We start from the raw sequence: 14,763 nt of genomic DNA on the forward strand, positions 1-14,763 counted from the left end.
ATCTATGGATTCATTGCAATCCTATCAAAATTCCAATGGATTTTTTTACAGAAATAACGCAAACGATCCTAAAATTTTATATGGAACCATAAAAGACCTGAATAGCCAAAGCAGTCTTGAGAAAGAACAAAACTGGAGGTATCACACACTCTGATTTCAAACTGTATTACAAAGAGGTAGTAATCTAAACAGTATGGTGTTGGCATAAAAACAGAAACAGATCAATGAAACAACAAAGAGCCCAGAAATAAACTCATGCATATACAGTCAATTAATTTATGACAGAAGAGCCAAGAACATACTATGGGGAAAGGACAGTCTTTTCAATAAGTGGTGTTGGGAAAACTGAACAGCCACATTCAAAAGAATGAAACTGCACCACTGTCTCTCTCTCTTTTTTTTTTTAATTATTTATTTTTTGACTGCGTTTGATCTTCGTTGCTGCAAGCAGCCTTCTTCTGGTTGGGGCAAGCGGGGGCTACTCTTGTTGTGGTGCGTGGGCTTCTTATTGCAGTGGCTTCTCTTGTTGCAGAGTGTTGCGGAGCACGGGCTCTAGGCATGCGGGCTTCAATAGTTGTGGCCCACGGGCTCTAGAGCACAGGCTCAGTAGTTGTGGTGCATGGGTTTAGTTGCTCCGTGGCATGTGGGATCTTCCAGGGCCAGGGCTTGAACCCATGTCCCCTGCACTGGCAGACAGATTTTTAACCACTGTGCCACCAGGGAAGTCCTGCACCACTGCCTTATACCATACACAAAAATCAACTCAAAATGGATTAAAGATGTGACAGTAGGATCTGAAACCATAAAATTCCTAGAAGAAAACATAGGCAAGAGCTCCTTGACGTTGGCCTTAGCAGTGATTTTCTTATTTGACAATAGAAACAAAGGCAACAAAAGCAAAACTAAACAGCTGGGACTACATCAGATTAAAAGTCTTCTGCATAGCAAAGGAAGCCATCAACAAAGTTAAAGGGAACTACCAAATGGGGAAAGTATTTGTAAGTCATATATCTTATGAGTTAATATCCAAAATGTATACAGAACTCATACAAGTTAAATAGCAAAAATACAATCGATTTTAAAATGAGCACAGGATCTAAATAGACATTTTTTCCAAAGAAGATGTAAAGATGGCCGACGGGTCCATGAAAAGGTCCTCACTAATTATTAAGGACATTATTAAGGAAATGTAATTATTAAGGAAATTATTAAGGAAACGTACATCAAAACCACAATGAGGGGACTTCGCTGGTGGTCCAGTGGTTAAGAGTCTGCCTTCCAATGCAGGGGATGTAGGTTTAATCCCTGGTCAGGGAACTGAGATCCCATATGCTGCGGGGCAACGAAGCCTGTGCACCACAAATAGAGAGAAGCCTGCCCGCTATAACAAAGAGCCCACGTGTCACAACTAAGACCCGATGCAGCCAAATAAATAAATAAATAAACAAATATTTTAGAAAAACAAAACCACAATGAGGTATCTCATACCTGTTAGAATGGCTGTTCTCAAAAATACAAAACAAGAAATAACAAGTCCTGGCCAGGATGTGGAGAAAAGGGAACCTCTGTGCACTATTGGTGGGTAAATTGGTGCAGCCACTATGGAAAACAGTATGAAGGTTCCTCAAAAAATTAAAAATAGAACTATCATATGATCCAGCAGTTCCACTTCTGGGTATTTATCCAAAGGAAGCGAAAACACTAACTCACAAGATATCTGCATGTATATGCACACACACAATGGAATTACTCTTCAGCCATAAAAAAGACGAGTAATTGCCATTTTTGACAACATGGATGGCCCTTGAGGGCATTATGCTAAGTGAAATAAGTCAGAGAAGTTCAAATATTGTATGCTCTCACTTATTTGTGGAATCTTAAAAAAAAGAAAGAAAACAAAACAAAACCCAGACTCATCAGTACTGATTGGTGGTTGCCAGAGGCAGTGGGTGCAGCAAAATGAGTGAAGGTGGTCAAAAGGCACAAACTTCCAGTTATAAATAAGTCATGGGGAAGTAATGTACAGCATAGTGACTATAGTCAATAATACTGTATGGTATATTTGAAAGTTGCTAAGAGAGTAGGTCTACATAGTTCCCACCATAAGAAAAAAATTTTTAACTGTGTGGTAATGGCTATTAACTAGACATTTTGATCATTTTGCAGTACATACGTATATTGAATCACAATGTTGTACATCTGCAACTAATACGATGTTACATGTGAATTATTTCTCAATAAAAGAAAACAGTGGTTCAATTTTGAAAAAATAAAAAGGAGGGGCTTCCCTAGTGGCGCAGTGGTTGAGAGTCCGCCTGCCGATGCAGGGGACACAGGTTCGTGCCCCAGTCCGGGAAGATCCCACATGCCACGGAGCGGCTGGGCCCGTGAGCCATGGCCGCTGAGCCTGCACGTCCAGAGCCTGTGCTCCGCAACGGGAGAAGCCACAACAGTGAGAGGCCCGCGTAACGCAAAAAAAAAAAAAAAAAAAAAAAAAAAGGAGAATAATCTCAGTTTTCTTTTGTTTAGTATATTGCAGATAGGAAATACGGAAAAATGTTCAAAAGCATGAATAATTGTGCCTTATTTTCCTCATTTATAAGATTGCGCTAATAGTATGTACATCAAATAGGGCTGTTACAATGACTGAATGAATGAGTTTGTAAATAGTTTAGAACAGTGTCCAACCCATAGTGAGTACTATAGGTATGTTTGCCATTATATGAATAACAACATCAAAAGCCTTATTTTTGCCTCGCTCAAAGACCCTTGTGACAAATATTTAAAGTTTTATGCAATACACAATTGGTCCGTTACGCATATAGCCTCTACTAAACATTAAGTACCTATATTGTGACTTAAACTCCCACTGTGTCCAAATGTTGCTTTCACCTTCTGCCGTCAACTACTTTATAACTATATTGGTGATGCAGTGAAGCTTGAGAAGCCCCTGAGATGTGTGGTGCTGCTTGCCAGGATACCAAGGGCTCCGGTAGTGAGAATTGACAGTGGTCCGCCTTTCCTGAGGCTGAGGAGGTAGATTGTCTCTCGTCTTGCAGCCCCTTCTGCTGCACAATTGCTCTTTAGCTTATTCTCACTGCCTAGGGCTGCTGCTTGGATTTATTCTCATTTCCACCATGGCTCCTTCTACTTGCTGCCCTTTTCTTCTCTTTTTCTTGTCATTTCCTTCAGCTATTCCTGTTTTCTTTCTTCTGTGGAGTAGGGCATCTTAAATCATCATCAGACAGTAGTAGCATTGACTGCTTCTGGTCTGCAAACTTAAAAACCCCATCACTTATTTTACTAACGTTTTTGTCTTCTGGTCTTCTTGTTGGTGCTTCTGTTTTGTGGTTTCCTTTATGGGTTACAAGGTCTAACTGACCTACATGTCTAGCCAGGTCTCCCTTTGAATCCACCTACTTCAGACTTTCCAACTCACCACTTCTCAAGGTCAAGCCCAGGTCTTAGTCCAGCCGCCATAATGGTCTCTCTACACTCTTACTTGGCTTCCTGCAGTTCATTTTCCACAAAGCTGCTGTGCTTATCTTTGTGAACTATAAATCTTCTCAGTCTGTACCTGCTTAAAATTCTTCAGTGACTTCTCATTATCCTGAGAACTAAAAGTTAGAGTTCTTAACCTAGCTTTCAAGTTCCTTTATCATCTCGCTCCTCCTGGGTGAATTTGTCATTTCTTGACTCATCTCGTGCCCGCCAGTACTTTTCTGTTCCACAGCGGGGCCATCTTCTCCCTTTCCTATGGGTCTTTAAACATGCTGTTTCTTGTACTTAGACTATTAGTCCCTTTTCCAAACTCCCCCACAAACCCCCAAGATCTTTCACACTTTAGACTAGATGACATTTCCATTGAGAAGCCTTCTCTTTCCGTGAGTTGCTTTTTGCCGTGGGATCCTATAGCATTTACCCCAGTTTGTCAAAAGTGTCTGATCTCATCCAGATGGAAAGCTTTGGGAGGATAGGAACTATTTCATATTTCCATTCCTAGCACACACAGTTTCTGACACATGGTATGCACTCAGTAAATATTTAACTTTTCAGGCTGGGACATTTTAGTGCTTGGATGGCTGTAGTTGTGTTGTATAGACATTTTGTTATTGTTGCCTTACAATGAAAACATTACTCGTAAAGTTCGAAAAAAGCCTTATTCAGTTTGTGCTTGTGGAAAAAAATTGATTACTAGAGTTATTGAAAATATTTAAGTATAATTATTTCCTTTATTTAGTTACAGCCAAGTTCTACTTCTGAATCTATGGATCAGCTGCTAAACAAAAATAGAGAGGGAGAAAAATCAAGAGATTTGATCAAAGACAAAATTGAACCAAATGCTAAGGATTCTTTCATTGAAAATAGCAGCAACTGCACCAGTGGCAGCAGCAAGCCGAGCAGTCCCAGCATTTCACCTTCAATCCTCAGTAACACGGAGCACAAGAGGGGACCTGAGGTCACATCCCAAGGGGTTCAGACTTCCAGTCCAGGATGTAAACAAGAGAAAGATGATAAAGAGGAGAAGAAAGATGCAGCTGAGTGAGTAAACCTGGAATTTAGCACGCCTGTTACTTACTTAACTTTTCCTTAAGGTGTCCAGAGCCTTCCAACTCAAGAATCTATCTAGACTTTTAGACTGCTTTATAAATAGCTCTCAACTTAAGAAAAAACTGGTCTAAACAAATGACGTCTTAAGTCATTTAGGTCATTGCACCCTATACTCTTCTTCCCTCCTCCATCGTTTTTCCACCCTGTGGCAAAAAAACCCTATGCATAAATTAAGAATGGCTTAATTATGGCTTAATGGGAGTTGAAAAATCACTGGCTTTGGGACTGATATCCCCTGTATGCTAGTCAGTACCCACCTCCTGGCTGTGCTACTCGACTAAGAACTTACACTGCCAAGAAGAGAGAGAAGTCTCTGGTGCCCCTACTTGGAATTCAACGTGTTTTCCGTCAAAAAAAAAAAAGTTTTAGTTAATAGTTAGATTTGTTAAAATAGAATTAATTCTGCACATCCAATATATTATCAATTAAATGGGCTTTTGTGGGCTAGTCTCGGAACCTAACCACACCACCATTGATTTATTTGTTCTGGGTTCCATACAACCCAGTTACAGATGAACTTTTGGAATGCAAATATTGGTAAGTCAAGGAGCACTTATTCTTAATTTGAGGCAAAAATTTTTTATTAGAATCATGGTTTTTCCCAAGATATTTCATATAGGAAACAATTTATCACATAAAAAATACTGCATGCTAGAGAATTGGTATATTAAGGATGGCTTTTATGGATATTTTATAAGGGGCTACTGTCTTTTCAGTTTAAGTTTTGTTGATTGCTTTTGAGAGAACCATTCGTATTACACTTTTTTAAAAATTTGTCCTTTTTTGGCTAGTAATTATGTATATGTGTGTTTTAATTAAGAGAGTTAGTGATCTTCTAGTGAGAATTGTTTAAATGTTTAGCCATTTAAAAAAAACTGTCAGGTATAAAAGACTTTACAGTAGCATAAGTTCCATGCAGATTTCACTGGGCTTTATTATTTTTCCGGTGTAGGCAAGTGAGGAAATCAACGTTGAATCCCAATGCGAAGGAGTTCAACCCTCGTTCCTTTTCTCAGGTAAGTTTTTCTCTCTCTTTGAAGTAATCTAGCCTCTTAAAAAAAAAAATTATTTGTAGTAATATTCCCTTTCCCATTCCTGCCATCTAAATTCAGTTATAGTATGCTAAAATAACTTTTAGTTTAAGTTCTTTTTTGTTCTGTAGTCATTAATGAATATTTTTGAGCCATAGGAATAAATGCTAGTTTTGTCATCAATTAGATGTGGTCTGGGGCAAATTTTTTAATTTTTCTGACTCAGAATTTGAAGATGGTTGGCCAACAAGGCTCTCAGGTTCACAGATATACAGTTATTATTCTACTGACTTTGTAAGATGATGTGTTTATTTTTTAATTTTTAAAAACAGTCTCCAGTTCCTTAAAAATCACCACTGCTGTTTTTAATAGCATTGTTGATTAATTGGTAACATTAATCAACCAATAATACTTGGTTATTGGTAACATAACCAAGTATTTTTTTTCTTTTATTTGAAACATGTGGAAGTTTATTTTCTGTGAGGTGTTTTCATTAAGAGGTACTGCTTATCAACAGTGAGTAGAACTGAGAAAGATGGGGGGAATCAGTCCTCAAATTGCAGTAATGGTTAGCTTTTCACCTGAAGGTAGTTGATTTTTGTTTTTGTAGCCAAAGCCTTCTACCACCCCAACTTCGCCTCGTCCTCAAGCACAACCTAGCCCATCTATGGTGGGTCATCAGCAGCCAACTCCAGTTTATACTCAACCTGTTTGTTTTGCACCAAATATGATGTATCCAGTCCCAGTGAGCCCAGGAGTGCAAGTAAGTCATAGAATTTGGTGTTCATTTACCCTCTCTGAGTTATTTGTATTTGACACCAAACACTCTGTAGGTATGCAGTGATTTGAGGCAGTGATGGTATAACAGAGGTATTTAAAAAGTGGAAGCTTGCAGTGTGGTGTGCTGTTAGTTTAAGGACCTAAATCTGAGAATGTTTCTGGTAAGAAATATGATTCAGATTTACTGTAGTTCGGGGTTTGTCCTTTTAGCTGTGGGTGTGATTTTATTTTTTAATGACTCATAAAGAATCAGGAAACCTCAGAGCTAGCTCTCTAGCAATATGCAACTAAGAGAGAGTGATAAAATACATTCTTACTATCTTGAGAGCCTAATCTTCAGTTTTTGTTTTTGTTTTTTTTATTCCCTTAAGCCTTTATATCCTATACCTATGACGCCCATGCCCGTCAATCAAGCCAAGACATATAGAGCAGGTAAAGGTGAGAATAATCCTGCCTGTATTTGCTTGTAGTTTGCATGCTGCATGAATTAAATAACTCAGTTTATAATGAATAAATATTTGTGGTTCAGTTTTGACTTTCAATGAAGCTGTTCATTGACTTCTGTTGCTCAACGTTACATCAGGTATTTAGATGCATTTTTATGAACAAAAACAGGAGGAGAAAATACCCATCAGTCGTGAATTTCAGGATCCTCTTCACAAAAAGTGATTTAATTTTGAAGTTTTCAATGTTAAATTTGGAAAAAGCGTTCGCTACGTTAATTAACTAGCTGCTGACGTTCTTATTTTATATAATATATGATTTTTTTCCCAAAAATTTAGAATTTCTTTTTGAGCAGAGATGGCTCACTTCAGAAACCATCAAAATGCTATTAGAGGAATGTTTCCTCATCTTTAAAATGAGAGTGTTGTATAATCTAGTATTCTCTGTGTAGAAGAGCCTTCATAGAAAAAAAACACATATTTATCTTAAAAGGAAATTTCTTAATGTTGAAAAATGCTAAAGGGTTCCCCTCTTTTGCCATTTAGGTAATTGAGAGCAATTATTTGCTATAATTTTATTGAGAATAGAAAGTAGAATGGTTTATATAGTAAAGTCATTTCTCAGTGCCCACTAATTACCCCCATCACGCAAATTTCACTTCTTTTTTTCTTTTCCATTATAGTTTATTGCAAGGTATTGACTGGAGTTCCCTGTGTTGTCTGTCTCATATATGGTAGTTTGTATCAGCCAGTCCCAGGCGCCTCATGTGTCCCCACCACATTCCCCTTTGGTGACCATAGTTTATTTTCTGTGTCTGTGAGTCCATTTGTTTTGTAAATAAGTTCGTTTGTGTCATATTTTAGGCTCATATACGTGATATCGTATGATATTTGTCTTTCTCTGCCTGACTTCCTTCACCATTAGTATGATAATCTCTGGGTTCATCCATATTGCTGCAAATGGCATTATTTCATTCTTTTTTATGGCTGAGTAATATTCCATTATCTATATACCACATCTTCCTTATCCATTCATCTGTTGATGGACATTTAAATTTAAGTTGCTTCCGGGACTTCCCTGGCAGTCCAGTGGTTAAGACTCTGCGCTTCCAATGCAGGGGGCGCAGGTTCAGTCCCTGGTCAGGGAACTAAGATCCCACAAGCTGTGTGGTGCAGCCAAAAAAAAAAAAAAAGTATGATATCCTTTATCTTTCCTTAGAACACTGGAACCTATTGGAAGAACTCTACCTTAGATCATTTAAAGTTATCTAGTTATAGGGTTAATCTTATTCTGAGGACCTGCCATTTCATTTCTACATACTTTTTCATTTCTACATACATACGTGTGTATCATATATAAAAGTATGGACATTTTTGTTAGATAGCCAGAGTCTGTTATCACACTTTATAAAAATAAACAGTAATTCTTTTTATCATCTAATAACCATCATAATCAGATTATCCTGACTGGGCCAAGAATATATTTTTACAGTCCGTTTGTTTTGAATACGGATCAAAATAAGATCTTCACATTATTATATTTGTTACATGTCTTTGTAGTTCCCCTGCTGTTTTTACCACTGCTGTTGCTTTGTGGCAGAAACCAATTACTATGTAGCATGTCCTGTATTCTAGATTTGTCTCTTTACTTCTGGTGATGTCATTGTTTACATTTAGGTTTAACTTTTTTACGGGAAGAGATAAGAATACTTGATAGATATTTGTGAGTACTCTATATTGGATCATTCGAGAGCTGTACAATATCTGGTCCTACTTTGCGTTATGGTAAGATTTATTAAGGGTTCAGGTGGTGATAGCCTGATCCTCCCCTCCCCAATCGTAAAGTTTTCTATTAGTCTTTCATCTAATTCATTAATGATTGATACGTAACATCACCTTTTCATTGGGCGTGGTTCTCAAATTTTAGTGTACATTAGAATCACTTAGAGAGTTTGTTAAAAACACCAATTGCTTGGCCCCATCCCCAGAATTTCTAATACAGTAGGTTTGGGGCATAGCCTGAGAATTTACTTTTCTAGTGCAATTTATAAAAAACCCAATTCTCTAGTGATCCTGCTGGTACAGGGCCATACTTTGGAAATCACTGTAATTAGGAGTTTGAAAACAGCGATTTCTCAGTTTCTAGTATTTCTTCTCCATTTATTAGCTAGAATCATTCTGTAAGGGACTGTTCTTTTTAACAAGGGCTGTTTAGGTATCCTGAAATAGTTTGTATGGGAAAGTTATGAATACATGGATTTTCATATAATTTTATATATTCATTGTATTTCAGTCAATTATTTTCTTTTTGCTGCTCCCATTGTCCCATCTTTGATCGATGGTAATCCCTTCAGGTTGGCTCCCGTGTCCTTTGGGTACTACTCATTTGTCTCTGATAGCTTCCTTTCTGCTACAAATTTGATGTCTCAGGCTAATCTTCTTCTGACTCTAGACCTGGATCAGTAATCCTCCAAGCAACCCTCATTCTCTTTGCTGGGAAATAGTATTTAGAAACCATTTTCTGGTCATTGGATATATTCATTGCTATTGAGTTAATAATATCTGTCTTTGAACAAATTACCACAAAGCTTAGCTGCCTAAAACAACAAACATATATTATTTCACTTAGTTTCTGAGGGTCAGGAATCCAGGAGCTACTTAACTAGGTGGTTCTGCCTTAGAGTCTCTTAAGAAGTTGCAGACAAGATGTTGGCTAGAGCAGTGGTTATCTGAACTGGGGCTGGTGGATCTGCTTCCAGACTCAGAGCTGTTGGCAGGATAGTTCTGGTTATAACATGACAGCTGGCTTCTCCCACAGTGAGTATTCAGAGAGAAACTGACCTAAATGGAAGCTACAGTTTGTTTAACAATCTAACCTTGGAAGTGACGTATCTTAACTTCTGTCATTTGCTATATAGATCAAGCAGAGCGAATCTGGTGCTTGTGGGAGGGGACTGCATAAGGGTGTGAATACCAGGTGGCGGGATCATTGGGGGCCATCTTAGAGGCTGGCTTATTTACATTTTCCTATAATGTGTATTAGATGTTTCCAAACTATTTGTTGTCTAACTCCTGGACTACAGAATAAAATATAAGATTTCTTTAGTATCTATTTCACTAAGAATTCTTTAAGTGCCAATTTTCAGAGTCAGGAGTTGCTACCCTTGTTACTTCCAAAATACCATTTTCTATAGTCACTGAGTTATGTCAACAGTTTGACACATAGGTAGGTTAATCTGATTGAGTTCGTTTCATTTGTAAGGATAGTTTTTTAAATTAATCTTATTTTTTATGTGTGAAATATATATTTTCAAAGTGGAAATTACATAAAAAGATTATTCAGGGCTTCCCTGGTGGTGCAGTGGTTGGGAGTCCGCCTGCTGATGCAGGGGACGCGGGTTCGTGCCCCGGTCCGGGAAGATCCCACGTGCCACGGAGCGGCTGGGCCCGTGCGCCACAACTGCTGAGCCTGCACTCTAGAGCCTGTGTTTGCAACAAGAGAAGCCACCACAATGAGAAGGCCGTGCACCACAACGAAGAGTAGCCCCCGCTCACTGCAACTAGAGAAAGCCAGCACGCAGCAACTAGGACCCAATGCAGCCAAAAATAAATAAAATAAATTTATTTTTTAAAAAAACACATTTTTTCATTTTCACCAAGAACTTTATTGGAACAACATATTCACCATTTTGTTCCACTGCCTTCTGCCATTTTTCAGGCAACTTCATAATTCCAACTTCCCAAAACTTACTACCTTTTTGAGCAAAGAACTGTACCAGGTGCCTTTTACAGTCTTTGAGGGAATTAAAATTTTTTTCCATTAAGAGAACTTTGTAAAAACCGAAATAAATGGACGTCCGAAGGTGCAATGTCTGATGAATACAACAGATAAATCAGAACTTCCCAGCCAAGCTGAAACAGTTTTTGCCTGGTCATCAAAGAAACATGTTGTCTTGCGTTATCCTGATGGAAGATTACACTTTTTCTGTTGACTAATTCCAGATGCTTTTCGTCGAGTGCTGCTTTCAGTTGGTCTAATTGAGAGTAGTACTTGTTGGAATTAATCGTTTAGTTTTCCAGAAGGAGCTCATAATAGAGGACTCCCTTCCAATCCCATCATTTACACAACATCACCTTCTTTGGGTGAAGACTGGCCTTTGTTGTAGTTGGTGGTGGTTCATTTTGTTTGCCCAGCGATCTCTTCCATTCCACATTATTGTACAGTATCTCCTTTTCATCGCCCGTCACAATGTGTTTTAAAAGCAGAACGTTTTCATTATGTTCAAGTAGAGAATCGCATGCAGAAATACAGTCCAGGAGGGTTTTTTTCACCTAACCTATATGGAACCCAAGCATCAAAGCAATTCACATAACCAAGCTGGTGCAAATGATTTTCATCACTTGATGTGGACATTTTGAGTGTATCGGCTATCTCCCACATGGTAGAATGTTGATTGTTCTCAATTAATGTCTCGATTTGATCACTATCAACCTCAACTGATGTATCCGACCGTGGAGCATCATCCAGCACAAAACTTCGCAAATTACTTTTGACACGTTCAATTGGTCATAGCACCTTTTCCGTACACTACAGAAATCTTTTTTTTTGCATTTCATTTGCATTTTTACCTTTCTTGAAGTAATAAAGCATAGTATGCTGAAAATGTTGCTTTTTTCTTCCATCTTCAATATTAAAATGACTACACAAAAATTCACCAATTTTGATAAGTTTTTTTAAAAATGCACGCTGATGTGACAGCTGCCACAATACAATCTAACAAAATTGTTTCGAGTGAAGTTATAGACAGCTAAGCACTACTAGAGCCATTGTATAGAACAAAACCAAACAAACTTTTTGGCCAATCCAATACTTTCATTGATTTTTCTCTTTATCATTTCCTTTCTTTGTTTTCTTTGGATTTAATTTTCTGTTCCTTTTCTAGTTTCTTAAGGCAGTTGCTTAGATCATTGATTTTAAAACTTTCTTTATTAGAATAGAAGATTTAAAGCTATACATTTCTAATCATTGCTTTAGCTACATCCCTAAAACTTGATGTGTTTTATTTTCATATTTCATTCAGAATATTTTCTGTCTTATGATTTCTTCTTTGACCAGTGGGTTATGTAGTAGTGTTTTGTTTTGTTTTGTTTTTTAACATCTTTATTGGAGTATAATTGTTTTACATTGTTCTGTTAGTTGCTGCTGTATAACAAAGTGAATCAGCTATATGTATACATATATCCTCATAGCCCCTCCCTCTTGCATCTCCCTCCCACCCTCCCTATCCCACCCCTCTAGGTGGTCACAAAGCACAGAGCTGATCTCCCTGTGCTATGTGGCTGCTTCCCACTAGCTATCTATTTTACATTTGGTAGTGTATATATGTCAGTGCCACTCTCTCACTTCATCCCAGCTTACCCTTCCCCCTCCCCGTGTCCTTAAGTCCACTCTCTATGTTTGTGTCTTTATTACTGTCCTGCCCTTAGTTTCATCAGAACCTTTTTTTTTTTTTAGATTCCATATATATGTGTTAGCGTACGGTATTTGTTTTTCTCTTTCTGACTTACTTCACTCTGTATGACAGACTCTAGGTCCATCCACCTCACTACAGATAACTCAGTTTCATTTCTTTTTATGGCTGAGTAATATTACATTGTATATATGTGCCATATCTTCTTTATCCATTCATCTGTTGATGGACACTTAGGTTGCTTCCATGTCCTGGCTATTGTAAATAGTGCTGCAGTGAACATTGTGGTACATGACTCTTTTTGAATTATGGTTTTCCTCAGGCTATATGCCCAGTAGTGGGATTGCTGGGTCACATGGTAGTTCTATTTTTAGTTTTTTAAGGAACCTCCATACTGTTCTCCGTAGTGGCTGTATCAATTTACATTCCCATCAACAGTGCAAGAGGGTTCCCTTTTCTCCACACCCTCTCCAGCATTTATTGTTTGTAGATTTTTTGATGATGGCCATTCTGACTGGTGTGATGGCCATTCTGACTGGTGATACCTCATTGTAGTTTTGATTTGCATTTCTCTAATGATTAGTGATGTTTAGCATCCTTTCACATGTTTGTTGGAAATCTGTGTATCTTCTTTGGAGAAATGTCTTCTGCCCATGTTTGGATTGGGTTGTTTGTCTTTTTGATATTGAGCATGAGTTGCTTATATATTTTGGAGATTAATCCTTTGTCAGTTGTTTCTTTTGCAAATATTTTCTCCCTTTCTGAGGGTTGTCTTTTCATCTTGTTTATGGTTTCCTTTGCTGTGCAAAAGCTTTTAAGTTTCATTACATCCCATTTGGTTTTTTTTGTTTTTATTTCCATTTCTCTAGGAGGTGGGTCACTAAGGATCTTGCTATGATTTATGTCATAGAGTGTTCTGCCTATATTTTCCTCTAAGAGTTTTATAGTGTCTGGCCTTACATTTAGGTCTTTAATCCAGTTTGAGTTTATTTTTGTGTATGGTGTTAGGGAGTGTTCTAATTTCATTCTTTTACGTGTAGCTGTCCAGTTTTCCCAGCACCACTTATTGAAGAGACTGTCTTTTCTCCATTGTATATTCTTGCCTCCTTTATCAAAGATAAGGTGACCATATGTGCATGAGTTTATCTCTGGGCTTTCTATCCTGTTCCATTGATCTATATTTCTGTTTTTGTGCCAGTACCATATTGTCTTGATTACTGTAGCTTTGTAGTATAGTCTGAAGTCAGGGAGTCTGATTCCACCAGCTCTGTTTTTTTTCCCTCAACACTGCTTTGGCTATTTGTGGTCTTTTGTGTCTCCATATAAATTTTAAGATTTTTTGTTCTAGTTCTGTAAAAAAATGCCACTGGTAATTTGATAGGGATTGCATTGAATCTGTAGATTGCTTTGGATAGTATTGTCATTTTCACAATATTGATTCTTCCAATCCAAGAACATGGTATATCTCTCCATCTGTTTGTGTCATCTTTGATTTCTTTCATCAGTGTCTTAGAGTTTTCTGCATACCGGTCTTTTGTCTCCATAGGAATGTTTATTCCTAGGTATTTTATTTTTTGTTGCAATGCTAAATGGAATTGTTTCCTTAATTTCTTGTTCAGATTTTTTGTCGTTAGTGTATAGGAATGGAAGAGATTTCTGTGCATTAATTTTGTATCCTGCTACTTTACCAGATTCATTGATTAGCTCTGGTAGTTTTCTGGTAGCATCTTTAGGATTCTCTATGTATAGTATCATGTCATCTGCAAACAGTGACAGTTTTACTTCTCCTTTTCCGGTTTGGATTCTTTTTATTTCTTTTTCTTCTCTGATTGCTGTGGCTAAAACTTCCAAAACTATGTCGAATTAACAGTGGCAACCTTGTCTTGTTCCTGATCTTAGTGGAAATGGTTTCAGTTTTTCACCATTGAGAACAATGTTGGCTGTGGGTTTGTCATATATGGCCTTTATTATGTTGTGGTAGTAGTGTGTTTTTAATTTCCAAATATTTGGGTATTTCTGTTTTTTATTTTTCATTCCATTATGATCAGAGAACAGACTGATATGAAATGCCATTTTCATCATATATTAAGTGTCCATGTGTAGTTAAATCTATATCTGGATTTTCTGTTCCATTCTGTTAAACTGTCTATCTGTTAAGACTGCTTTCCCATCCATCCACTCCCAACATTGATTTTTCCCCCCCTCAGGTTTTCTTGACTTTTTTCTTTCTTGTTTATTTTTCCATATGAACTTGATATTCAGGTTGACTACTAAAAAAATAAAATCAGTTGGCATTTAAGAACGTTTTTATTACTGAAAATTTCAAACATATACAAGTAAGCAGTTAGACTAGTACAATTATGTAAAAGTACTCATCAGTCAGCTTTAATAGTTAGAAACTCATGGCCAGGACTTCCCTGGTGGCGC

General features: G+C 37.5%; 1 protein-coding gene across 43 annotated transcripts in view; it reads left to right on the forward strand.

Annotated features, from left to right (window-relative positions):
• The window catches only part of ATXN2 (ataxin 2), a 125,163-nt gene that overhangs the window by 83,184 nt on the left and 27,216 nt on the right, over positions 1 to 14,763 (forward strand). For 40 of the 43 annotated variants that reach the window (XR_007471764.1, XR_007471765.1, XR_007471766.1 and 37 more), the window contains 4 exons: positions 4,241 to 4,542; positions 5,564 to 5,627; positions 6,253 to 6,405; positions 6,794 to 6,860. Coding sequence is in view for 16 of the 43 variants with exons in the window: in XM_049698183.1 (XP_049554140.1) it covers positions 4,241 to 4,542; positions 5,564 to 5,627; positions 6,253 to 6,405; positions 6,794 to 6,860 (586 nt within the window). In the remaining 27 variants the exon portion in view is untranslated. The remainder of the gene's footprint in view (positions 1 to 4,240; positions 4,543 to 5,563; positions 5,628 to 6,252; positions 6,406 to 6,793; positions 6,861 to 14,763) is intronic. The other 3 variants (XM_033399952.2, XM_033399957.2, XM_004276742.4) reach the window with 1 other exon arrangement.

This window comes from Orcinus orca, chromosome 15 (genome assembly GCF_937001465.1).
Source record: "Orcinus orca chromosome 15, mOrcOrc1.1, whole genome shotgun sequence".
Taxonomy (NCBI): Eukaryota; Metazoa; Chordata; class Mammalia; order Artiodactyla; family Delphinidae; genus Orcinus; species Orcinus orca.